The 27,628-nt window shown below is 40.0% G+C and overlaps 1 protein-coding gene across 1 annotated transcript in view; it reads right to left on the minus strand.

The window, feature by feature from the left end:
* Positions 1 to 27,628, minus strand: part of babam2 (BRISC and BRCA1 A complex member 2) — a 128,640-nt gene that overhangs the window by 15,073 nt on the left and 85,939 nt on the right. The window contains exon 8 of the mRNA XM_074691965.1: positions 5,446 to 5,545. Coding sequence (XP_074548066.1) covers positions 5,446 to 5,545 — 100 coding nt within the window. The remainder of the gene's footprint in view (positions 1 to 5,445; positions 5,546 to 27,628) is intronic.

Consider the following 27,628-nt stretch of genomic DNA (forward strand, 5'->3'; position numbering starts at 1 on the left):
TTTCAGGAACGTAGAGAGCAGCACGGAATGAAGAGCAACGTAAGTTAGCGTTCTGCTAACCAGGTATGTGTCAAATACCTGTGATTAGCTTGTACTAACATGCCAAGTCTGGTGCACAGCTCTCGAGTCTCTTCCACTTAGAAATGTGATGCCACAAATTTAGGCTACTGTCAAATCAGATGCCAAGATTCTATAAAATCTATAGCGGCAAAAGATGTAATAACTAAATGATAATGTAAAACAGTAATAAGTGCAAAGTGTAATAAAAATATGAAAAAACATAAAATGTAATAACTGAACCAAAATAAATCAAGTTGTTACATTTTCAGCAAAAAATTGTAACGTTTTGGGCTCCGAATGTTGTTACATTTTGGGTCAGTTATTACATTCTTTGTTTGTTACATATAAAGCTCTAACAGGGCATCAGTGTATGTTGGAGAAATTTTTCTCATCAGTTCAAAGCACCGCAGAGCTTCAAACCTCTGGTATTTTACTTTGAAAAAAAAAAACAGAAAAATAAATCTCATAGTTTTTGAGACCAAATAACAATGAGCTCTTCAGTACGGGGTAACAGATGATCAGAAGGACACTCTCTGTGACTTAAACAGGGAGTATTCTGCTTTTCTATACTTCAAACATGGATATCAAGTAAGAATGCTGAATGTTCAGGTAAAACGTGTAGATTTTCATACAGCTACATATTCAAATGTTGTAGAAATCCCAGGATCTGTCTGGAAACTGATCAAAGTTTAGCTCGAGATCTTGACGAGATCTTCATGAAACTTGCTAAATCAATGAGGTCATCACATTAGGATCTCCTTACTGGTTCATGACACGTAGGATGGACTGGCCTCAAGCAAGGTCTGCTCTGTTCCCAGGCCTGAAAGGCTGGCCAATCAGAGGGAAGGGGGTCCATGAAGCATGTAGCTTTAAAGGTAGGGTCTACATGAATTTTTGCTACATGTGTGTTAACACAACTCCTTCTTGGCTCAGTGCCAGCAGCAGCACACACCCCCCCCCCCGCCTCCCATTGAGACTATGTGAACACACATATGTGTGTGGGTTTCTAGGTGGGAGAGACTGGAGAGCCGTGCACCTGTCTTGGCATGTTAGCACAAGCTAATTACAAGTATTTTACACATACCTGGTTAGCAGAAAGCTAACTCGCATCGCTCTTTACCCTGAGCTGCTCTCCAAGTTCCTGAAAGTGAAGCCAAGCTTCAACCTTGTTTAGGAAAAAGCTTTACCTGTGTGGAGTTTCGTTTCACTTTGGTTGTTTTTCTTCTTCTGTGCTACATCTGCTATCGTAGCTGCTCTGATTAGCTTGAACTTGCAATCATCAACACACAAAGTCACTTGGACACTGGGTGCTCTATGATTAGATGATGTAACCACATCTACTCCCCGCCCTGAAGCATCCTTATACAACCAAAACATTAACAAAGAGTCAGAGGAGGGGGGTTGAGGCAGACACAGACACTAACACACATGTACAGTGGCCCAGAAGAGACAATTGAGCAGGGTTATTCCTGTAAGAGTTGACGTTTTATTTTTAGGAAAATCCTGCAGACCCTACCTTTAAAGAGACAGCAGCTAAAACAAAGCATTCCAGACAGAGGCTGAAATAAGTGTTTTTTAAAACACTAGTAAGAGAAAAACAGATTTCTTTGAGCTGTAAATCTTGTAAAGCTACTACAGTGGCACCAGAAGCACAAAATAACACCTAGGAAAAGCACAGTACCCCCTCTTTAAGTTGATGAATTAGCTCAAAAAGCATTAAAAAAATCAGCTTAAATTACTGTGAACTCACACCAATCTTATTTTAATACAACCAAGGGAGTCCCAGACTTTGCTGCTTGCATGTTTGGTCCATTAACAGTGCTTTCCATGTGAAGTAGCTCACAGCTTAACACCATTTCAGACTTCTGGCAGCAGTCTCTTCATTTTTTGCCTCACATTTTTCATCTACGCTGTTTTAAACAGAGCGTCCCCGTGGATTACTTGTCCTGTTCAGACGGCTTTGTGTCAGGATAATTCATTTATAGTTTTCATGTGAATGTGCATGAGAAGGATCGCAGGGACAGTGTTTTACAAACGTCTCTCACTGGGGTATAAGACCTGTTGCGCTTATATACGAAGAAAGTACAATTTGGACAGATCACAACAGAGTATGTCATTCTTCCCACGTTCAAAGGATGCTTTGAATTTCAAATGAAGCTGAACAGAACATACCATGATATATAGGCTTACAAACCGATGCTGTTTACATGCTTTCATGGCTCTGTTGTGTCAGCTGCAGTGCTCTTTACACCGCTGACAGGAGAGCAAAATGTGAGGTATTCAGTCTCATAACGTCTCTGACAACAAAAAGAACAAATCCCTCAAGCTGAATTTAGTTTCTTATTCAGATTTTAAATACTATTGATGTTTTACAACAGCCAACGGCTTGCATGTAGCGCCAACTGCTGGTGAGACTTTGCACACTGCAAGAAACAACCACCAGAAGCTGAACATGTCTCAACGCAACGCCTGATGTTAGGATTTAATCTTTTAATCAATGTAGTGTGGACATCGTGAGCATGACCGTCCCTTCACTTCTTTGTATCGCGTTGTCTGTACCTGCTCTGACTCTGCCTTTAATGTGCCCTCTAAAGATGACTGTGGTCTCTTTGACTCTTACAGCGTGGAGGGAGCACAGCAGCTTCCACACCAAGGTCGATCAGGGACACGAGTATTCCAGACACCCTGAGCGCGCTGGTCAGAGTTCAGGTGAATATGAAGAGATGTGTGCATTATGGGTATGCGTAGAGGTGGGTGGTGGGGGAGGGGCGCTCTACCCCCTCAGGGAAATAACATTACATGGTGTCTACACTGCATGCGTCTACCTGTCAACCTGCAGAGGCCAGGGAGCGCTCAGACAGACTGTGGAGATTGGCCAGTACGCCCACGTCGTCAGATGCCAGACACACGTGCATGAGTGCACATACGGGCATTAGCACACTCCAGCATTTACTTACACACACACACACAGCTCGAGAAGACATCCAAAAGTGGGTGCATGCTCTGCATCAAAAGCAGCAATGCGTTTACATTTTCAATAAAAGATAAAAGATTCCTGTCATGCTTGTTTCTGCTGTTTGATCTTTTCAGATTTATCACTGTGCAGTGCAGATGAAATCAAATGTCTGATTGAAAACTAACCTGTGTCCAAAAATCAGCTGTGAGTGCTACATCATCAGACGATTTTTAAACTAAAGTCACAGTGAAAACACACACTGCAGTGTGGTTCCTACCTGCTCTCTGAAGATCAATGTTGTACTGTTACTGTAAGTGGCTGTTAGCATCAGAGGTTGTGGTTTACACATTCATTGCTGTGAAATTACTTTTAGCGTGTTTGTTTTGTACGACGGCGTATTAGGGCCACTAAAGAAATAAAATAAATACATTTTCGAGAAAAAAACTCAAAATTTTCGAGTTTCTAAAGTCGCAAATTTACAACTTTAGAAACTCAAAAATTTGCAAGTTCATTAAGTGGAAAATTTACGACTTAATAAACTAGTAAATTTGCAAGTTATAAAAGTCACAAATTTACGACCTTGTAAAGTCGTAAATTTACTGGTTTATGACAAGTCCCGGGTGTTAGTTGATGCACAGGCACAGGAGATGCCACGCTTGAGAGATGTAGATAAGCTGAAAAAAGCTAAGTTGAAAAAGTGTAAAATTGGAGGTTGTTTTGTGATAGTTATGGGAGATGTCAGATGTTTTCATGTGCCTTTGCACAATCTATTTGTTCATCTGTGATCTACTGAGAAGTCAGAGTGGACTGTTAACTGTAATCGATTGCTCTGGTCTCCGCTGCAGAAGCATGAGATCGTCTGTTTACTGTTTTTCATTCCTTTAATAAAATGCTCCTGAGGAGGAAAGTTCAACAACTCGCTCTTTCGTTCGTGTCCTGTTGAACCACACACCCCACCTGTATAGCTCGGAGAACCATCTATATGTTTGCAATATGTTTGTAATTTCGATGTACTTGTTGTAATGACTAATAAAGTTCTTTTCTATATTCCCGTATCTGCGCGCTGTGTTAAACTTCTTGTAGGATAAAAGCAAACACCTCCTCAAGTCCAGTGTGCTGCTTTCTTCTGAACAGCCCCATGGCACAACAACGTCTTTTCAGAGCCTGTAAGAATGCAACGACTCTGGGCTAAAACCAGTAGTATCTCCTTATTGCTGAGATCAACTCCAAAGTACAATCTCATGAGGCTTATAATTCGGTCCATCTTGCAGTGAAGTACATAACTACGATGGCGTATTAAGGCAAAATTTGTGACTTTTTTAACTCTTAAATTTACTAGTTTATTAAGTTGTAAATTTTCCACTTAATGTACTTGCAAATTTTTTTGTTTCTAAAGTCTTAATTTTGCAACTTAAGAAACTCGAAAATTTTGAGTTTTTTTCAAGAAAATTTATTTAGTTTTGTATTTCTTTAGTGGCCGTTGTAGTTTTGGAATTAAATTGGATCAAAACAATTTTTCTTTGTTCAAGAACACTTTTTACTGGATACAACGCTCTGGGGTAAGGTTTTATCAGTACGATTACGTAGCACTATGGTTTGAAACGTGACATCAAGCAAACATTGTAGCAGTGGGCCCAGTGCTCCGATGGATCTGTAGGCTAACACAACAACAAGTAAACACTGTCAGTTTGTAAGTAGCTTATTAGCCGGCTATATGAAATTCTACTGGCAGCCCGGTGCTCTAAGACATGTTTGTAATGTGTAACATTAGTGAATCCTGGTTATGTCCTGCCAGTCATCTACCAATCAGAGCTAACGTAACCTCACTCTGCATTTTATTGATAGACTCTCAAGTTTGAACAGACCACTGCAGAATAACTGCTGACTGTGGGTTGGAGTCAACGTTAGCACAAACACTTTAGCTCATGTATTAGCCTTTAGCTCATGCTCTATCTCTCTCCTGTTTATCTTTCTTCTGCTCTTCTGTCCTTTTTCTGTCTGACAGTTAGGCTCCAGTGTCCACCATCACTACAAAATTAATCACAGAAATCGTCAGCAGAGAAAAACACAGATCTCTCTTCTCTCTACTATACTTCATCAGCCGACGTGCTGTTGTCATAGAGACCTAGACGTGCCGTGAATCAATTTGGTCCTGCTTGACACAATCAGAAAGCTAAGAAGTAAGATTTCAAAATAACCAGTAACCTGTAATATTGGTGCTGATAATCCCATTTCAAAGTGTGGATTAGAACCAGGCGTATATCTAGACTTAGATTAGACTTTTTCAAGATCACTTAGAAACTCCTCACAGGAACTTTAATAAATAAATGATTCATTCAAGTTATTAAAAAGATGTCTCACAAAGCACCCGGGCAAAACTGTCTTAAAATAAAATGACAAAGAAATGAAAACCAAGGTTTTTCTTTTACCTTGTTTGTGAGTAACTGGCACACTTGAGGGACGTAGTCAATAAGGCATCCTCCACTGGGGAATGCTGGGATATGAAGTGCAGAAGAGCCTCCCAGAGCGCTGATGGGGAAAAAAAAGATCAGTCAAAAATAAACCTATTTATATCACACGGATCATTAACTGGCTTCAGTATTTTCTCCATCACATCACTGTCTTAAAGAGAGTTGACCTGATTGTATGTGAACGTTTGAACCTTTTAAACCAACATTTATGATGTAAAGGAAGTCAAAGAGTTCCTCGAGCCTATTGTGATCTCTTAATTCTTCTTCACTCGTTCATTTATTCTTCTGACATCCTCCTGATTCAGTCCTGAACCGTAGCTCCATTAGTGATTAGTGCATGCTTGTTTAATCAGGAAATCTACTGCTGGAGCTCCCCAGTGACTAACCCACCGAAGCAGCAAGTCCCTTTTTTTTCTGATGTGAGGCAAAAACAGAGGGAATACCCTGAGGACGGGTTAAAGGTCTTAGGGAGCTGCTTATTGGCTGTTAATGCTCATTTAAAGACACATGAGGGAAACATTCTTTGCCTGCTTTCTATTTTTACTCCGTTCTTCATTAAAGCAGGGCACTCACAGGGCATTTGGATACGCTGTTATGCCATTTTAAAAGCATGCCAAAGTGGATGACTACTGTTTACCAGGTTAAGCATGCATGATGCATGCAAATAGCCGACATCATGTAACATCATGTCAAATGTCAAAGATCACGTATGTGGAGATGGGCGCTTCAGGGCTTTCTCTTTGGTTCATCAGAATGTATCCACGTCTGTCGGATGCCAACCACTGAGCAGAGGGCGATAGGAAGTCTTAAATAATAAAGTCAGACGCTCTAACAACTCACTGATATATCAGCCAAGTTTTGGTTTCAGCCCTTTTACTTGGCTTTAACTGACAGCAGTCTAAACATGCCTACCTGTTGCATAAAATGGATACAGCAAAAGCCGGTTATTGATCTGTTTTAATGGGACTGCCCCTGCCTTCTGGCCCGGAGTCTAACGCACACTGTCGTGAAGATGTGACTTTTAATCAGGCATGTTTATTTTAAAATAACCTTTCTTTGTTCAAGTCAACTTTTTTACTGTATACAACGCGACAAGGTAAGGTATTTATCAGAACAGTTATGCAGGGCTGTTGTTTGAAACTTTGGATGGGTACCTTTCACATTTGAAACGATACAGTACTGATGCCCAGTACCTTGCAATCAGTACCGGTACTCAACTGTACCAATTTTTGGTACTCTTATGTGTTTACATGCCCAAAAAACATTTTTTAATAAGAAAATACAATTTTTTTCAATTTAACATATTTATTCTTCAATAAATAACCTTGCAATGTTGTGTTCATGTCGTGCATGGAAAATCGCCTATTCTTCCAGTCCCTCATAGTCACCAGGATGTATTCAGGTACCTTGATGTAGTGCCTTTAGATTTTATGTGAATTGGTACCTGGTACTTTTAACAGAATTCGGTCGGTACCTATAAAAGTACCTAATTCGGTACCCATCCCTGTTTGAAACATGACAACTAGCAAATGTGTTTGTACCGTACATCAGTAGCTGTCTCAATGAAGTGCAACTAGCAGTCCAGTGCTACAACGTATCAGTGGGCTAACATGACAACAAGCTAACTGCCACTTTGTACAGTACAAATATTATATACATATATATATATATATATATATATATATATATATATATATATATATATATATATATATATATATATATATATATGTTTTTTTAATAAATAAATACATTTTAATTATAATTATTTATTTGTTTATTTCTAAATGATGGGGTATTGGAGTTTATCTTTTAAGAAACACAAGTTGTTTTTGTCAGTCTAATCTGTTGAAATTGTGGGTGTAGGAGGCCTGAATGACTAAGGGTGTATTTGGTCTTTAGAATGAACAGTACTTGGGGGCCAGTGGGTCAAAGGGAGTAAATAAACAGCAACAACAAAAAGCGCCTATAACTGATATAAAAAAAATCTATTTTTTAAATCAGAATCCAGAATGGGAGGATGTTTCGTTTTCTATCTCCTCATTAATGAAAATATTTCTCATACCATCTAATTCTCAAGCTGAAAGGAGCAGATTTAAGCAGAAGTCTTGAGAATTGCACAATATTGCACAATGAAAGGTTGTGGGAGTGCTGAGGTGGAGCAAAGAATCATGCACTCCACCTTTCTGTCATAACCAAAATCACAGATGTTTCTGGGAAAATGATGTTTTCACAGAGGTGAGGGAGAGGTCGACGGTGACTGGACACAGCAGATATCAACTCAGCCAAAGAGGTGAGTTAAGAATAACTGATTTAATCTGTGGAGAGACCAGCTGGATTACAGTTGACGGCTCATCTGTCACGTACAGGAGTGACTTACTGATGAGCTACATTTCCTTAAATCTGAGCCAAAAGATGATAATCACACCCAACGACAAAGATTTAATCACATTAAGAGCTTTTATTTGAGATCAGCGGTCTTTTAGTACTTTTGCCAAGAGATGCTCGTCTGAATATTAATGAGATCTTATTCTCAGAAAACCATACAGACTATCATCAGGCCACTTTCATTGTCAAAACCCCTTTCTTCAGACGTCTAAAGCCACCATTTACAGTAGGCTTTGTGCACATAATTAGCATTAGCCTGTGCATTTTGCCATGCACCAAGAAATGGTCGATTGAGAATAGCTCGCAGCGACGAGCAGAGAAGCCTTTGAAAATGAAAATCTAAATGATGCCCATCTTTCCTCCCACTGATCTAAGAATAGCTCCATATCATTCAGATGGAAATGCAGACAGACACACAAAATCGACGGTGGTGTGTTCGTCACTTGTGTGTGTCAATGGCAGGCGTGTGAACAAATGTGATGCTTTTTGGGGTTTCAATGGTTTTGCCTCAAGAAGATTTGTAAGAATTGAGGCTGATTAGACACCAGCTTTCAGCACAAATAACCAGATCCTCCAAGATCCAAAACCTGGTGAAAAGAGAACTTTTGCTCTGAGATTCTTCATCAGTCCAGTCTTTGGGTCCATACTGTCCCTTTAGGGGCATGTGTGAGGAGGGCTTCAAACACAGCTGTCAACATCCTGGTGTGTTCTATTTTCTGGTTAAAACATGCCTAAAAATAGCTCAGCAGCAAAGTTCTCAACCCACACCTTGTACAAACCTGAAAACCTTTACTCAAAAGTGCTGACACAGGAATTTGTTTATTGAACACAGGCCATCCTTTAGTGAAATAAGCTGTGATAGTTGCAATGAGAAGCCAAAACAAAGAATAAAAGATTCAAGGAGCCACACCTTAACCTACTTTGAAGGTGAGGGGGAGGCTTATATGAGCCGGGAGGGTAAGACACAGGTATGTAAACTTCTGTCTCACTGTTTATCCAACTCCAGAATTAAGACAGATGACAGAGGAGTTTATTGTTGGAAAGCAGGTGACTGTTAAAACACAAATGATCACTTTCTTTTAAAGGCACTGTGACCACTGTCCATACTGGGACACAGACCCTATTTCCCATGAGCACTATCACCTACCGCCTTTGGGACGTGACTTTAGACAAGGTGTACATTAGACTGTTTCAAAATCACCTATTAAGTCCTTACAGGGCTTTTGATGAATTTGACGAAGAGATCTAATATGCATCTGTGATAGAGGATTGAGTCCACGTAAAAAAAAAAAGAGAGCTAATTTACATAATTAATCTACTAGATTAACGGGAATAAAGTTGTAAATTTACAAGATTAATCTCATAAATGTACAAGAAGAAAAGCATAAATATAACTTTATAGCTAGAGGCTATCAGGAGAGCGCCTCTCTTTTGGCAAATCAGCACAATTATAACAAGTATAATTAAAATAATGACCATGTTATGCTGATGATGTGTGCTATCTCTTTAGGGTCCTTTAAGGTAGAGTCTGCAGGGCTTTTATAAAAATAAAATGTCAACTATTACAGGAATAATCCTGCTCAACCATCTCCTATGAGCCTCTATACATGTGTCTCTGTGTCTGTGTCTGCCTCAAACCCCTCCTCTGTAATCCCCAGTGGTTACTATAGTGAATGTGGCACAAAGATGGAAAAACACAACCAAAGTGAAAGAAAACTCCAAACAGATCAAGCTTTTTCCAAAAACGAGGGCGAAGCTTGGCTCAACTTTCATTCGCTTTCAGGAACTTAAAGAGTGGCACGTGATGTAGAGCGATGTGAGTTAGCTTTCTGCTAACCAGGTATGTGTCAAATACCTGTGATTAGCTTGTGCTAAGTCAGGTACACGGCTCTCAAGTCTTTCCCATGCAGAACGTGATGGAACAGGTGGTTGCTGGGCTGGTGAGTGTGTTCATGTAGTCACAGTCGGTCTGTGGGTGTGTGCTGGTGCTGGCACTGAGCCAAGGAGGAGGAGCCCAGTTTGAATGTTGTGTTTACTGAAAAGTTAAAAAAAAAAGTCCTGCAGACCCTACTTTAAAGATCTTTAAGGAAACTGGGACTTTATTAAAAACTTTAGTAAAGTTAGATAGGTATTCATAGATTTGGCTTTCCTGGTTAACTACTCATCCATGGAACATTGCTTTGACAAATCCACACCTCTCTGCAACCACAGCAAGGTAGACTGAGAGCTACAAATGTATTTTCAAGCCATTCTGGATGCTGGGAAGCTTGAATTGTCCTCTCAGCAGAGTGGCTCTTGTTCTGCAAATTGCAACGCTGATAAAATATGATACAGAAATATGAAATAACTTCACCCAGGAGAGGTGAAGGGTCATCAAAATCATTCTATACGTGAACTCATGTTTTTCAGATCATATTTCTTAAATCTTTTAATAGACGATAGCTATAGACTAAGATAATGAGAATATTTTCATACATTTGTGACTTAATTATTGTAAGTTTATGACTTTATTCTTGTGCATTGACTCTTTTTTTTCTTTAACATGGCCCTAATCCTAGTGCCATGATTCCCACCAAATTTTCTCTAAATCTCAGAGTTTTGGCTGTTTAAAAAAACTTTTCCTGTCAGAAACAACTTTTTCAGACTTTGACGACACCACAGGAATGAAAGGTCACTGCTGATAATTCTTTGTGTTGTCACACTCGCTCCACACCCCTGGTTAGTAATGCAGTTTTTTATGTTTTCCACTAATGACTTATGATCCCAAAACTCACGCTGAGATAACTCGGATGACTGCAGCTGCTCTAATCCAACTCCACATGATGGAGAGGATGACCTTCGTGTGAAAAATGAAAAGAGAAAAAGTGGAGTTCCCCTCATTCCCAGACAGTGGGCTGAGAGAAACTGACTGAAATGTAGACTTGTTGGTGACTAATGGGGGTCTGAATGTACAGTATGAGTTCAGGTCATGTTTAGATGGAGATGGATCCATGTTGTAAAACACAAACAGGTAAAGGCTCTCTGAAACGGTGGCACCTCTCAGACGGTTTCAGCCAGATGTCCAGTACAAGCTCTAAATGGAGCCTCCAGTGGGCGGGCTCGCAGTCCAGACATAATGATGTTTTACTCTGCAAGTGGCGCCCTGAAGAGTCCCCGCTTTTGTCTCCACTGGTGACACGGCTTTCAACACTGCCCACACACACCGGAGTCATCATGCAGACAAGCTGCCGAACACAAACCCCTCTGAGCAATGCAACCTACTGTATGACATATTTACAGTAGACAGTGGTACACATGTAAACAAACACACACACACATACACACTCATGCTGTACAGTGACAAGGCTGCCTGTGACTTCATCAACCAGGGAGATTATCCTGTGTGACTCAGGTGGATGGTGACGAAGCTCAGTTTGTTTATTTGTGTGTGGTTTTATGTGTGTGTGTGTGTGTGTGTGTGTGTGTGTGTGTGTGTGTGTGTGTGTGTGTGTGTGTGTGTGTGTGTGTGTGTGTGTGTGTGTGTGAGGGAAAAAGGGTGTGTATGACGGTGCAGTGACAGCGTGAGAGCAGATAAAGGCTCAATTGGAAAGAGGGCAGACGTGATTCATTACCAATGTGAAAGATAAGGCCAACATGAACTGTGTGTAGATGCTAATGTAGTTTCAAAGCAGCAACATTTCCATTTTGATTGCCTTCTTCATTTCCTCCAGCCTGCAGGCTCCTCAGAGGCCCACATATGACTCTGTTTGTTGACTGTTTGGACTAAATAACATCCTATTCTTCCCTCTGTGGCTGGACACAGCACACTTGGCCTATGGCAGTAGGAGTCAGTAACCTTCTGTTATGAGGTGATTATTCTGGCAGAGCAGAGCAGAGTTTTCCTCAAACTCACTGTTCATCTTCTGTCTGGATGAAACCAGATTAATAAGGGCCTGTGGGTACAACAATTACACACTTTCTCTAATGAATGACAAAGGTAAAACTGTTAATGTCCTCTATGGCCCCTCTTACTGGAGGTCATCCATCTCTATAAACAGACATTTGCATGTGAATGGAGAATCTGTGGACCAGGGACAACGTCTTGATCTGAGTGCGGATTAAAGTTGTGTTGGCTAATTATGCTGGTATGGATGGTGGTTACTTTCAGGGAATATATCCATGTGGAGAGCAAAAAGGGAAGATGCTGTTGCTGAAATCAAATTCTGATAAAGATAATGTAATAATTATCATTACTATCCCACATCCGCAAAGCTGATGAGTTAGTTTTTTTGATGTCTGATTGTTTGCTAAAAGCCACAGATATCTTGCGCTTGTATCGTAGACATGCTGAATATTGTTCATCTAAATAGCAACATAAAGCACAATAATGTGTGTGAGGTATTAGGAAGCCATAACTTGATACAGAAGGTGAGGTAAAAGAGAAAACCTTTGATAAGAACATGGTGGACTGAACCAAACTCACTGTGCTATGATTGTTTCACAGCTGATTTTCCTCAACCTGCAGCTTCAATCAGTCTTTGTACTGGCAAGAATATTATAATGAAGTTTTATAACAAAAATGTTTAGATACCTTTGGACACAGTAGGAAACAGTGGGACAATATGATAGGCACAGCTCAACAGACACTATACGAGTTGATATGACAAGACACAACACACCACAATACAACACAGTTCAGTTTGACAGGATACAATAGACAAGATACAGTGTGACACTGCGCTATACAATATGAATGAACGTGACAGAGAATATACAAAAGTACCCAACACGATATGGCACACCACAAAACAACCTGAGCTATACAATAAAAACAATATGACAGGACACAGCAGGATACGCAATGACATGAAAAATATGATAAGATGTGAATAAGGATGAGTACCGAATTAGGTACATTTATAGATACTGACCAAATCCAGTCTGTAGTGTTGAGTCATTTAAAATCAAACGGCACCATGTTTAGGTACCTAAATGCATCCTTGTGACTGTGAGGGAGTGGAAGAGAAGGTGATTTTACATGCTCAACATGAATACAGTATTGCAAATTTATCTATTGAGAAATAAATAAACACACAAAAGTACCTGAAATTGGTACTGTTGAATACCAATACAGATTGCCAGGTACTGGGCATTGGTACTGTAACATTTCAAACGTGAAAGGTACCCATCCCTGGATGGTTTGGACGAAAACAACACAAGATAACACAATATGACAAGACTTATCGGTATCGCTTTATATTAAGGTCCTGTAATAAGCTTTAATAAGACCTTTGTAAGTACTTATAAGATGCTTATTCACATTATCATTTGTTTATAAGACTATATAACTGCTTAACAAGTGTTTAATAATGTCATTGTAAGGGTCAGGCGTGAGGCCCTACAGGTTAGGTTTAGGCATGGGGCCCTGAATGGTTAGGTTTAGGAGAAGAGCTGGGGTAGGGCTCATGAGAGACAAAAGCAGAAGACAAAAAAACAAAGAGGGTTAGGGTTAGGGTTAGGGTTAGGTTCCATATACGTTATAGATTAAGTTGTCTTGTAGAAACTATTACAATGACCTTATTAAACACTCATTAAGCAGTTATATAGTCTTATAAACAAATAATAATTTTAATAAGCATCTTATAAGTACTTACAAAGGTCTTATTCATGCTTATTACAGGACCTAAATATAAAGTGTTACAGACATATCAGACATTATACGTTTCGAAACAATGCAATTCAGTTCAACACAACACAATATGACAGGACATGACGGACAAGATACAACAACACTACACAATACAGTGCCAAAGGAGACAGTGCAATACAGTACGACCATAGACTGTATAATGAATGGACCTAGTTTCTGTGACATCACTCATGTGTTGCTGATGCAGAGTTTTAAAGCTAATTGTTGGTGGAAGCCATATTGGAAATTAGGTGTGCTTTGAGCCTCTGCACTGAGGGTACCGCCTGTCAATCAGCTGAGCTGTGCCTCTGATTGGGCTATCTCCAAATCTTAATATCTTTTGCTGTGATTGAAAAAAATCACAGTACAGTGTGCTGTACGATAAATTAGCTAGTCATACTGAACAAAATCTTTTTTTGTACCAGGCTGTGAACATGTTTAGTTCTGTTATGCAAATCTTTTTTTTTTGTTTGTTTGTTTTAGCTTGGTGTGTACATGGTTTCCTATACTTATTGGGAGACAGCCTCAAGCAGACACGTGATCAACTGCAGTTTTTTAGTATTTCCATATTGCCTCATAGTTTTAGGTCAGAGGTTGGCCCTTGAGTACGATACGACCTGATATGACATTATACAACAAACAACTTACTTCACAACACTACACACCACACCATGACACAATACAACACAATATCATAAACACTATAAAATGACAAAATAAATAATGATTTAATACTAAAACAGGCACATCATGATACCAAAAAGATGTGATAGAGAACACTCTTTATGCCCATGCTTTACAATATGACAATCATTCATTTAAGTCACATTTACCCTGGGTTTAGGTACAGAAAATACTTGGTTGAAGAAATATAAAATTTCAGGTTTTTAAACTAAAACAATCAATACTAATTCTTTTGGGCTCTGCCTGGGGCTCCACGGTTGAAACAGATTTGTTGATACGATCATCCTATGCAGGCACTGCTTCAGATCAAGGTTAAATCTGTTTGATGGATTGACATGGAAATCCTGCACACAGGTCTAAACATTCTTGCATTAAAAGCAAATTCCCTGTGTAGTTTTTTAACATGCAGTTTTTATGTTTAGGTGAAAGCACAACAGCTGTCAATGAACAAAGCTGGTGAGTTATGTTTCATCATCAATGGAGATATTACGCATAAATACACTCTGTATAACAACCAAGGGGGACTTACAACAGCCAACATATTGAAGAAATCTTTTCTGCCCATAGCAATTCAGCATCACCAAACCCACAGCACACAGACTTATAGAAACCATATAACACAGAAGTGTTCAAGGAGAGCAGGAGGAGGATAAAGTGTACTTTGAGCGGCTGAGAGTGAGAGAGGTGTCTGCACTGACATCTCAGACTGTCGAGTGGGTTTGCCGGGTTAGTGCTGAATTTATTTTATCAGACTGGCAATTTCTCCCTGTGACAAGACGCTCACAAATCCTTGAAAAATATCTGATCGAAATGCAAAGATTTTCAAAGGCTATAAAACACCTCTACAGACCCTGGAGAAGGGACACACAAACTGTACACCCACACAGGCACATGCACACACAAATACTCACACACATCATCAGGCAGGCAGGCAGGCAGGCAGGCACGTACTCACACACACACACAAACACACACACACACACAGGCACCTAAAGGCAAATGCAGATACACAAACATAAGTGCACTGCAGCCTAAAACTGTCTCTCTGTGTTGATTTTTCTGGGCTCCTAAATCTGGTTTGGGGGCAGAGACGGTGCCCACTCGATTCTTTTATGCAATGCAGCAGGTTTTCTGGGGGAAGGAGAGATGTATCCAACTCATCTCATGGGCACAGCACAATCAGGTAAACGAGAAGGAAAAGTGAAAATGAAAAGAGCGAGGAGACTGCTTACAAAATGGTCGGAGGAGACACAAAAGCAATCAGGTAACAAAAAAAACATTCTCCAGACAAGATGTGTGGATGTGAATGATGGCTAAAGATCTGAATTATTCACTGAAATGATCTGCAACTGATTCAAGCTGCAATAAAACAACCTTATTACTCATTCTTTTCATTAACAAATACAGAAAAAACTGGTTATGTTTTAATGAGCGCTTTACTGCTGCAGAACGGACAAAGGCAGAGGATGGATTTGAACATAGGAGCAAACGGTATCAGGGCACATCTCAGAGGATCAACCTGTGTCTGATCCTTCCTTTACAACATTCTGCCCTCTTTAATGAAGACGAAACATTTCACTCCACATGTGTGCTGATTTAAACATGTTAATGTGAAAAATCACATGATCAGATTATCACACGTAACATCGGGTAAATCAAACCAGCAGAGGAAGCCTTACCCAGGTTAAAGAGTGGCCTTAAAACAACATTTTGGTGCTGAAACTGGAGTGGAGTGAAACGTCTGTTACAACACCTCCTCTAACTTTACTTTTCATCGTCCTTTGCACTCTTAATGAGGCTGTTCTGGTCCACAGGAGGCAGCTCTGACCAGCTGGAAAGCAGTTGTGCTAAGAAAGGTGAGAGGTAAAAGAGTTTCTTTATTGACAAATTAGGAGTTGGTGGAGAACAAATGCAAGCTAAAAAATAGGGTTTGTTGTCACCATAGACTGTATATAGAGTGGAAAGTGTGGCTCTGCCATTTTCCATTGTACGGTTTTGAAGCCAAAATTACCCGTCACAGCCATTGGCAGCCAGAGTCTGTGCAGTAGGGACTGTGAGGGATTCTGGGAGAATCTGAGTGGAGCCAGGTGACAAATATTTATATATATATATATATATTTTTTTTTCTTTCGAGAGTCTAATAACTTCTTTACTCTACCTCCAGATATATTTTACAATCCCCGAAAAAAATACACAAGAACAGCAGCTGTCAATCATCGTGAAACGTTACGTAAAGCCTTGTTTTTAACCTCGTTTAACTACTGAAAACGAAACTTTTCAGAAAAAAGAGGACTTGGATACAAGACAGCCAAATGATATCTTGAAATCACCACAACAATCAGATGTGAGAAACATTTCTATGAGGTGTATTAATTTTTTAAATTTTGACCACAGCCCATCTAGAATGACTAGGTTAGATTTTTTAACCTATGTTGCAGCCAGCCACCAGGGGGAGCAGTTTTTGTAGAGACCTCACTTCGAGGTTGAGCAAGCAGACATCCATTTTTTTACAATCTATGGTTGTCACTTGTGCATTGGGCACACTGTGATTGGCCCAGATCAGCCCAGAAACGTCCCGGTACAACCAAAGACTGTTAAAAAAAGAAAATGGACGTCATCTTGCTCGCTTCCAATTGAAGTCTCCACAAAAACCGCTCCCCCTGGTGGCTGGCTGCATTATATGTCAAGAAATCCATCTTCCCAGTCACTCCAGATGAGCTGTGGTCAAACTTTAACAAATGAATACACCTGGTAGAAATATTTCTCACGTCTGATTGTTGTGGTGATTTGAAGATATCATGTGGCTGCCTTTTATTCAGGTCCTCTTTTTTCTGAAAAGTTTTGTTTTCATTCGTTATTAGAGGTTAAAAATGAGGCTTTACATTACGTTTAATGATTTTTGACAGCTGACGTCCTTGTGTTTTTTTTTTCAGGGGTTGTAAAATATGTCAGGAGGTAGAGTCAAGAAGTGATTACACTCTCGAAAGAAAAACATAATTTTTATTTTTGTCACCCGGCTCCACTCAGGGTCTTAAAGCCTCTACAGGGCAGACTCTTGCCGCATGACAGCTCCAAACGGCAGCACCTGTGACAGGGGTATTTTGGCTTCAAAATCATACAACGGTAAATGGGGAAGCCACGCTGTCCACTCTATATACAGTCTATGGGTACAACCAAAACCTCAACATACGGACAGAGGAGAAGGTTCGAGGAACACACAAGCACTGACACATGTTTAGAGGCCCAGATGTGAAAATTAAGCAGGATTTACCTGTAAAAATTGACATTTCATTTTTTAGGAAAATTCTGCAGACCTAGGACTGCACGATATGGCCTAACACCAATGTCTCAATTTTTAAGCTATATCACGATATACATCTCCATAATCTGATTCCATTCATCTTTCTATTTTCTGAACCGCTTATCCTGTTCAGGGTCAAGGGTGGCTGGAGCCTATCCCAGCTGTCATTGGGCGAGAGGCGGAATACACCCTGGACTGGTCGCCAGCCAATTGAAGGGCATATTCTGATTCCTTCTCTAAATCACTCTTTGAATTTTAGATTCAACCCTTTAATTAGATTTTTAAAATTTGCATTTGCAAACCCCAAAGCCGCAACTGACAATTGAGATGCATAAGCACCTTTTTCCCCACCTTTCTTCAAGCAAAAACTCACAGGAGAGTATTCTGGGTGGGCAGGGGAGTGTGCTGCTTGCTGTGTCCATAACAGTTAGGTTGCCTCTGTAACAAGTCGACTGAAAATAGTGATTGTTTATTAGCTGAACTTCATAAGTACATGTCACATTGGCATGGTAACCAACATCAACAGAAGACAACGCCCCAAAATCCCAGATATTGAAGACACATCTGAGCCCTAGTTGGCCAAAACACACAACAAGGAGCACCAGGTAAAAGTGAAGGAAGTGAAAATTGAAAGAGAATAACGTACCGACGTCTTAATATAACAACAACTCATGACATATCGAATATATTTGATATACCCTCCAATTCTATGCTGACCCTACCTTTAATGACATGGATTGAATTGTTTTAGCTCTCCATATGGACTGTTGTTGATGGAAAAACCAAAGATTGCTGATACAATACTAGTCAACACAACCAACCACTTCCAAAAACCCAGACCCCTGTGGGTACCCTCCAGGTTTTGACACAGGATCTGTAAACACTGTTTCAGTGGGGATTAAAGGCAGTCACATCCCATCATGGACGTCTCCATACAGCTCAGTGAAATGGTAGAAATAAAGTTGTGCCCTAAGCCAGCGAAGGATACCATCAGTGTTAGTTCTGCAGAAACTGTTTGATGCTTTTTGTCACACTGATGTTAAAAAAACTCCACAGGGACAGAGACGTTTGATGTACATCTTCTGAAAATCTCTGTCCAGTCCTACAGCTTTTCATATCTTTAATTGGACTTTGGTTGATAAATCCAAGCTACATACTCCCTATACTTCTGACCCAGCTCCTGCTGTGGATCATACCTGCTTTAGGACACTGGAGTTTTTTTTCTGATCGTAATGAGCTTTTTAAGGAAAACTTGGGCTTGATTAAATTAAAAAAAAAAAAAAAGACAATCACACTCAAAGACGCCACCAAAGCTTTCCTTTTTCAAAACGTTTGCTTAATGTCTACATCTATTTAACACTTCACAGTTAGTTTACATGAATAGGGAGGGAAAATCATCAGTGCTACACAGCGTAACACCATGCCTTTCACTATGTATTTTCTTCCAGGCGGCCCGTGAAATATTATATAACAAATGAACACTGAATCTTAAGCAGGTGAATCTGTGAGCCTACAGAATAAGTGATTTGACTCCTCACAATCAATATTTCCGACAGAAAAAGAAGCAAGGATGGTGTAGCAGTCCCATCAAAGACAGGAGTCAATGCAAGAGTCTACATACACTGTACATTATCGGTAAAAATGTGGGTGTCTGTCAGGATATTTCAACATCTTCCCCCCTCCTCGCTGCTCTGTCAGGCAGAAACATTAGAGTGATCATGTGTTTGAAGACAGGGGAAGAATAAGTAACAGAAAGAGTAAGAAGGAAAGGAAGAGGGAATAGAAATAGAGGTATAACACTGTAGCTCAGGGGGCTTACGAGTCTGCGTTCAGAGCTCTCAGATCCGAGCCCCAGCTGAAGGAGAGTAAAAGTGAGATATCAAACAACTCAGGAGTGATGAAAGAGGAGAGTAGAGAGGTGGAGGAAAGAGAAAAGGAGAGTGAGGGAAAAGCTCTCTTCTCCCGTGTGTTGTCTTTTTTTCCTCGCTGCATTTCAGTCGAGCGAGGGACGACCTTGCTGGGTAGAGCGCAGCTCTTCTCTCTCTTTTAAGTCCCACTCACTCTCTGGGTTTCCTTTGAGGATCAGCCAGAGGGATCAGCAGAGGAGAGAGAGTGATAGAAAAACGGAGAAAGATGTTCAGAAAAGAGACAGGCGGCAGACATGTGAAAAACGGAGAGGCAGGGAGGGGGGTTTCAGACAGATATGACCGAGGACACAAGTGTTAAAAACTGGAAAAAGTCACATTTTAAAAAGTGAGATTGACTAGACGGCAGGGAAGGAAACTAGGAAGGAATCCAAGGTAGGAAACCAAACAAAGTGAGAAAAAGTATGATGGATAAATATTTGGAGGATTGGAAAAGAAATACTACTGGAAATCATCAGGGTGAGCACTGACTGTGGCTGTTCATCAAAAATCTGCCCAAAACTCAACACAGGATGCTTCTTGTTCACAGACAATTAGTACAGGAATACAGGAACAAAAAGTTCTTTCTTTTTTAGCTTGTAACTTTTTTTCTTTTTTTTTGCAAATGAAAAGTAGACTCTATTTAGGTATTTGTTCGGGGAATCACTTCTGTGTTCACAGACTTAGTGACTGAAATGTAGCTCTGAGGGGAACTGCCTCCAGTCAAGCATGCCAAATAAAAAACTTACCCACCAATAATTAATTATATTTTTACTGTCTTAGAGCATCACACAAAGGATCTATCCAGCTGACCCCAGGAGTTGCTGATCTACCACTACACTGAAAAAGAAATGAACTCTTATGAAGAGTTTTTGTCTTATTTTCAGTGGAAAATGTCTTTGTAGATGTAATGAGCCCCACAAAATGAGGTCTGAATGGCTTGTAACAAGTCAACAATCTGCCAATGGAGCAAGAAGAAGTTTTTAGTATTACAACATTTTTCTAGTTCAAGCAATTTTTTTTCATATACCATTAGCAGATTATTTTTACTCATTGAAACCAATCCAGACCTCATTTAGTCTTTAAGTAATTTGAAACATTTTTTTTTTCTGGACTGATAAGTTGAATGTGGATCATATCAAGTATAACAAGACAATTTTAACTTGGAATAAGACAAAACACTTTATAACTTAAAATAAAGCCACTAAACACAGGGTTCCTGTCACCTGCAGGTTGTAGCTTCTGGAGCTCAAAAGCAGGTTCAGTAATTGCCTCTCTATGAATTGTTTGTACTTTGATTGTTTCTAGTATTTTATGTGGGTTACCATGGTAACTTAAATGACGAAACAACATCAAATTACCATCAGCAAGAGTTATGACTACATGCTGTGCTGCTATATGTTTGGACACTTTGATTATATATTTCTTTTTCTTCTTGCACCTTTTACATCTGCAAGGACCTGTGGAGTCAGTGTTTTTCAGTTCTCAATCTCACAGTGCCATACTTGATAAATCAGCAACTGGTACTCATGGTTTCTCATGTTATTTGGAATGCTTTTACAGAAGTTTGATGTTGTTTAATGAGAAAAGTAAAACAGAACTCTGTCAGTTATATCACATTACAACCAAGTACAGTAAAAACAAACGGGGCAAGCCTGCAAGCTAGTTCAGGCAGACAACTGGAGCTGCACTGGGATGCACATATCACAGTCTCACTCATCATAGGCATCTTCCAGTTACGTCCTCTGTATCTCAATTGGGCGTTCTACTAAAACTGGGAATCTCCCATCTCTCTCTCGCTGATGAAGCCGGAGCCTGCACATGAAAGATAGAAATATATTTGCTGCCTCATAAACAGTTCAAACATGAGTTTGTCTGACTGAACTTTTTTTTTTTTTTTTTTTTTTTTAAGTGGGAAAGTAGTGAACCTTTCCATTTTTGTTACGATAAAAATATTCAAATCAGAATCAGGCCCACCTGTATTTGCCAAGTATTTTCAAGATTAAAAGGAATTAGACTCCGGTTTAAACTGCACTTTCTCAGTACAATTGTTGTGAATTTAAAGACACTAAGAGAAACACTAAATATTAAAAAAAGTAGAAAAAATGGAGCATATGTGGTAGGAAAAAATAATAATTATAATATTAAGACTCATCTGTAGTGCAAGCTTTAAATGGTAAAAATAGAAAATACTCTTATTTCATACCCATTTGGTCTGATGTCTATTTTTGCTTGAAATGCATGGTATATTTAAGAATCTAACACACACTGTCTGAAATGTGCATGCACAGTGATGTTACAGTGGAATGAAGAGGTTTAGCCTCTGATGTGTCATGGAGGTAGTAACAGAGGTGATACGAGGGGAAGACAGTGTATAGCATCAGAGTGTGTGTGTGTGTGTGTGTGTGTGTGTGTGTGTGTGTGTGTGTGTGTGTGTGTGTGTGTGTGTGTGTGTGTGTGTGTGTGCGTGCGTGTATGTATGTCTGAGTGTATGTGAGGTCCCTGCTGTAGGTTCACATGCTGTTCCCCTTGTGTTGCCATAATACTTTCTGAAATCTCACACTGGGAAATGAATATTGTGCTGTCGTGGAGTTCATACAGCTGTGCTGTGGCAGTGGAGCTTCGTTATGGTTCTGTTACAGAAGTGCTACCTGTAAGCAGCTTGAGACTAAAAAATAAGAAACTTATATCGGATCCACCTGATGAGATGCACACATAGAATGTACAGAAGTTATTCAAGCCGCTATAACACATGTTAAAAGCCTGCAGCCCCAAGTGGTTCAGTTCAGTTTGTCTCGGCACGGCACACATTTTGTGGCGTTTTCATTGACTAATCCCGGGACACGTCCCCAAATCACTGACCTGTACCGTCCCACTTTTTGGTACCTCTCTATTGGGGTGCCAGACGTACTGATCTGACCCAAGTAGGCGGAGCTAGAAACACTGCAGTCCGCTGATTGGTGAAAAGAATGGTCACTTCCTGTGTGACAGCAGCTGCTGTATTTCTCCAGGGGGGACACAGTCCTCTCTGAAACAAAGCTTGATTGTTCTTTGTGACAAAGAGACACGTGCCAGTCATAAAGAAGACGAACTGCTGGATGTCTTCCATCGTTGCTCTTTGTTTATTGTGTCATGTTCTTTCTTCTTTGTTGGATTTGTTCGTGGGGTACACTGTATTGCTATGGCGTCACATTATTATGTAGCTGAGCCAAGTCTACCTAGAGGGGGCACGGTTGGCTGTGGAAACGCAAACAGGATCAGGTTTTACTAGGGATGGGTAAATACTTAGGTACTTTTATAGGTACCGACCAAATTCTGTCTGTAGCACTAAGTACAGATTCACGTAAAATCAAAGGGTACCATGTTTAGGTAGCTAAATGCATCCTTGTGACTGTGAGGGAGTAGAAGAGTAGGTGATTTTCCTATTGGACATGAACACAGCATTGCAAGTTTATCTGATGAAGAATAAACATTTTAATTGAAAAATTCTGAGATTTTATAATTTAAAAAATGTATTATTGTTACAACATAACCACATACAAAAGTACTGAAAATTGGTACCATTAAGTTCCAATACCAATTGCCTGGTGTACTGATCCATTTCGGACTACTTGGTGGAAATGAGGCTTAAGTGTACTTGAACATGCAGACAGCTGAACTGCATGAAAACAGGAGTTTATTTGGGTGCATTGTGAACAGATACACCAGCTGCTTACCTGTCTTATCGCTGATCAGCGAGTGTTTGGTGTTGTATTAATCTGCACCTGCTGTTAGAGCAGTAACCATGAGTGTAACTCAAATCCACCAGGACAGAAATCTTCAGGATTTCAGTTTTAAGGAGAAAAAACAAGAGGGTTTGAGGGAGAAAGGATAGATTTAAGGGCAACTAGGGAAAGAGATGAGGGAGGAAAGGAGGAATAAGTGTGGGCGGGTGAAGGGTGAATGTACTGACACAAGCAAAATGTAAAATAAACATTAGGATGATTGACAAAAAGCTGGAATGATGGAAAGATTGCAGACATAAAGAACATTTTGACACTGAATAGATGCAGCAGTCTCTGCAAACAGTGAAATCCAGTGGTGCCAAAAACAAAGCTGAGCCAATTTTCTGGAGCTGTCCACATCTGCTGCCCTCCCTGTTTCAGAAAATAAGAACTGATTTAAACAATTTGCAAAGCTCTTTTGATGCAAATTTTATTATGCTGTTGTATGATTGTATGAATATCTGTGGTCGCTCGGGTTAACGCAGAAGCTTCTGAATGTTGCTGTCTATCAAACGCAGAGTGTGCTGCAACAAATGAGTTTTCCTCTTCACTGGAGACAATGCAAAGCCAACACACAGCTACACAAGACCAAGACTAACAAGGGTCAGCAAGGACATGAAGGAAAGCAAGAGATCAACATGGACACACGTACAGGGGAAAGGCTCGCAAACATGTGCATGCTAAATTAAGTAGCACCCTCAATGAATACAACATAAAGGCACTCATGCACAAACTTGCAAACACATGCAATCATTTCTCTTCAAACTACGGTGAAAGAGATGTACATCGTCGCCCTGGGTCATGAATTAACACACTCCCACACAACGACAGAAAGGTGCACAAAGCATGTAGCTGAGCATATTCATGCACAGCCTTGATATGCATATGTGCAAATATCCTGAGACAAAGAGGCAACATTAAGCAGGAGAAGGGCTGGTAGATGAGAGCTTGGCTCAGTGCAGCGCTGTTAAGCCTCTGCATGTTGAGATGTTTCTTAGAGGGCTTAGATGAGGAAGGTTTGTTTTATAGCCTCTCCTCATTTATCTACCCCCACCCCCCTCACTCCCCTAACTGCCCCTCTCCATCCCCTGCGCCACAGCTTCCCCTCATCCTGCATCCACTCTACTGCCTTCAGCCTCCTTCTGTCTGTTCTCCTCATGCAACTGGCACAGAGAGGAGAGCCTCTAACACCACTGCAACAGCTTCAGTCTGGTCTGCTGGAACTGTGGTAAGGTCAGTCTCCCTTGGAAACAAACAGACACACACACAGGAACGCACACAGCTCAATCATAAACATGAGCAGACATTGAATACACCGCAGCAACACAGCAGCTCTGTGGATGGAAGCCTCTCCAGACAAGTGGATTTTCTGTGTCCATCAAAACAGCACCAAAACGCGACTGATTAATACCACAAAGACCGCACGATACAGAAAAATAAGAGTGAAACCTCACACTTACACTTCCTTATTCAGAGCTTCATGCTACAGTAAAAAACAAAAGTGAAACATGGTGGAGGTTGTGCAGCATCAAGGTTGGCAGAGTTGCATTTTGAATACCAGTATAGCAGCACAGTTTTGCTATTAAAGGCTCGTGTGTGCAGCAGGAAGAGGATTATATAGGGCGAGCACTAGTAGGCGACCTATTGTGTGGTGTAATTAGAGTATTTTGCTGCAGATGCTGCATGGGTTTAAGGTCCTGTCACAGCTCATTATTTCATACTGAAGAGGAGGAGCATTGCATGTGTGTGTGTGTGTGTGTGTGTGTGTGTGTGTGTGTGTGTGTGTGTGTGTGCGTGAGTGTCTGAGTGTGTTGATGTGTGTGCTACAGTCATGTATCAAAGGTTTCATCATGACTTGTTATCACAGATTCATTGTTTTCTATGATATAAATGAGGTATTTGCTGATGTTATGAAGTCTTAATGAAAATATTTTAATTTGATTTAATTTAAGAGCAGGCAATTGATGAGAAAATACTGGTTATTCAATAAAAATATTTTTTCTACTCAGAAAAAATATTGATATTTCTTTTTCTGAACTTGTATTCTTTGAAATACAATAAATTATTATTATTATTATTTTAAAAAGTGGAAAATAGTCTGTTTTCCCTGAAGTATTTGATGACAGAGAGGGTGAGCTGGACCTGGAAAGGTTTTTGAATCCTCTCATTTCCTCTTCCTATCAACTGACTCGCTTAAAGGTAAGACAACAGCCAGACAGCACTCAGAAGCAATTTGCGCCTAATGAGGCAAGCCCTTAAGCAGGTGGTATCCTGTCCACTCCAATTAAAGGCACAAGAAGCCCAAAATAACTAAAAAAAAAGAAGGAAACAAAAAAGGGCGGAGTCTGCAGGTTAAAAATGTTAAATGGAATCACTAAGTGTGTAGCTAACATCAGCAGAGCTAGCCTTAAAAGTCCTGTGAGGACGATCTGTTTAAATCAGGCTGCAGCCAGCAGTGATGAATGGAAATCAGATTTTTTTTTTTAAAACAACTTTTCTTTGTTCAAGACAACTTCATGCGGATATTACAAAACAAGGTTAAGTATTTATCAACAGTTGCGTTGCGCTGTTGTTTGAAAAATGACAAGAAGTAAACAAAAGTTTGTACCGTAGTTTAGTTATAGTTTAGCGCTACTAGCAGCCTGGTGCTCCAAGACATGTCTGTGATGTAACGTTAGTGAATCCTGGTTATGTCCTGCCAGTCATCTACCAATCAGAGCTAACATAACCTCACTCTTCATTTTATTGATAGACTCTCAAGTCTGAACAGACCACTGCAGAATAACTGCTGACTGTGGGTTGGAATCAAAATTATCACCAACAGCTTAGCTCCTGTGTTAGCTTTTATCTCATGCTTTAGCCTATAGCTCATGTTTTAGCCTATAGCTGGTGTTTTTGCCTTTAGCTTGTGTTTTAGTCTTAAGCCTGTACTTTAGCCTTTAGCATGTTTTTTAGCCTGTAGCCTATGTTTTAGCCTTAAGCTCATGTTTAAGCATTTAGCTGGTGTTTTAGTCTTTAGCCTGTGCTTTAGCCTGTGCTTTAGCCTTTAGTCTATGATTTAGCCTTTATAACTCTATCTCTCTCCTGTTTCTCTTTCTTCTGCTCTTCTGTCCTTTTTCTGTCTGACAGTTAGACTCCAGTGTCCACCATCACTACAAAATTAATCACAGAAATCATTTTCAGCAGAGAAAAACAGATCTCTTTTCTCTCTACTCAACTTCATCAGCTGGCGTGGTGTTGTCATGGAGACTTCAGCAGACTTCAAACTTTAGCATGCCACAAATCAATCCAGTCCTGCTCGACCAACTGGGAAGCTAAAAAATATTGTTTAAAGTAATCTCTTTTTAAAGTGTGGATTAAGATCAGGCATTTATTTAGAAGGGAGACCTTTTCAAGATCACTTAGAAACTCCTCTCAGCCTCATTTATGCTTCTTGCAGGTTAACATCCACATGCATATGCAGCCACAGACAGCTCCACTTGAGTGGTTTAAGTATAAAGGAACTAGTTTAACCAGCTACAGCATTAGGGATGGGTGCCGAATTCTGTACTTTTATAGGTCTATATATAATTCTATTGAAAGTACCAGGTACTGATTCACAAAAAATCAAAAGATACCAAGTTAAGGTACCTAAATGCACCTCTGTGACTGTGAGGGAGTGGAAGAGTAGGTGATTTTACATGCTGGACATGAACACAGCATCGCAAGGTTTTTTATTGAAGAATAAATATGTTAAATTGAAAAAAAGAAAAGAAAAAAAGTATTATTAAACAAACAGATATTTTTTACCACATTCACCCAAAACGTACCTAAAATTGGTACCGTTGAGTACCAATACCGATTGCCAGGTACCGGGCATCAGTACTATCCTTTCAAATGTGAAAGGTACCCATCCCTATACAGCGCACATATGACTTTATCTCCATTCTTCAGATTGAAATAATTCTAAACCTTGTGGCACAACAAGATGCAGTCTGTGCTTGTTAACATCTGAGCAGTAGAGTGTTGTAGCTCTGGCTGCACTAGAGTTTAGGCACAGCTTAAGACCAGCATAACAAAAGCACTAATACTTAGTTTAACTGGCGAGTAGTTCTAGTAGTGACTAGGCCACAGAGGGTGATGACGCTGAGTCACATTAACGCGTTCATTCCTGGTTGAACACAGAGTTAGACACTGATATGTTACAGTGCAGAGGATTAAATATTTGTTTATTTGGAGTGTTATTTATTCCAAAAAAAAGATACAAATTAATGAAGGGAGAAGAAAACTTATGTTAAAATGAAAAAGTACCAATTACACAGAGGAACAAACTGCAGCAGAGGAGCATGGGATATGAGCAAGAAAAAAGGAACAGACAGGACCAGAGAGACACAGACACAGAGAGAGGCGGAGAGATGGAGGAGGTGGAGGAGGAGGAGGAGGAGGAGGAGGA

This window comes from Halichoeres trimaculatus, unplaced genomic scaffold (genome assembly GCF_033239565.1).
Source record: "Halichoeres trimaculatus isolate MK-OKI-2021-1 unplaced genomic scaffold, fHalTri1.1 fHalTri1_scaffold_17, whole genome shotgun sequence".
NCBI lineage: Eukaryota > Metazoa > Chordata > Actinopteri > Labriformes > Labridae > Halichoeres > Halichoeres trimaculatus.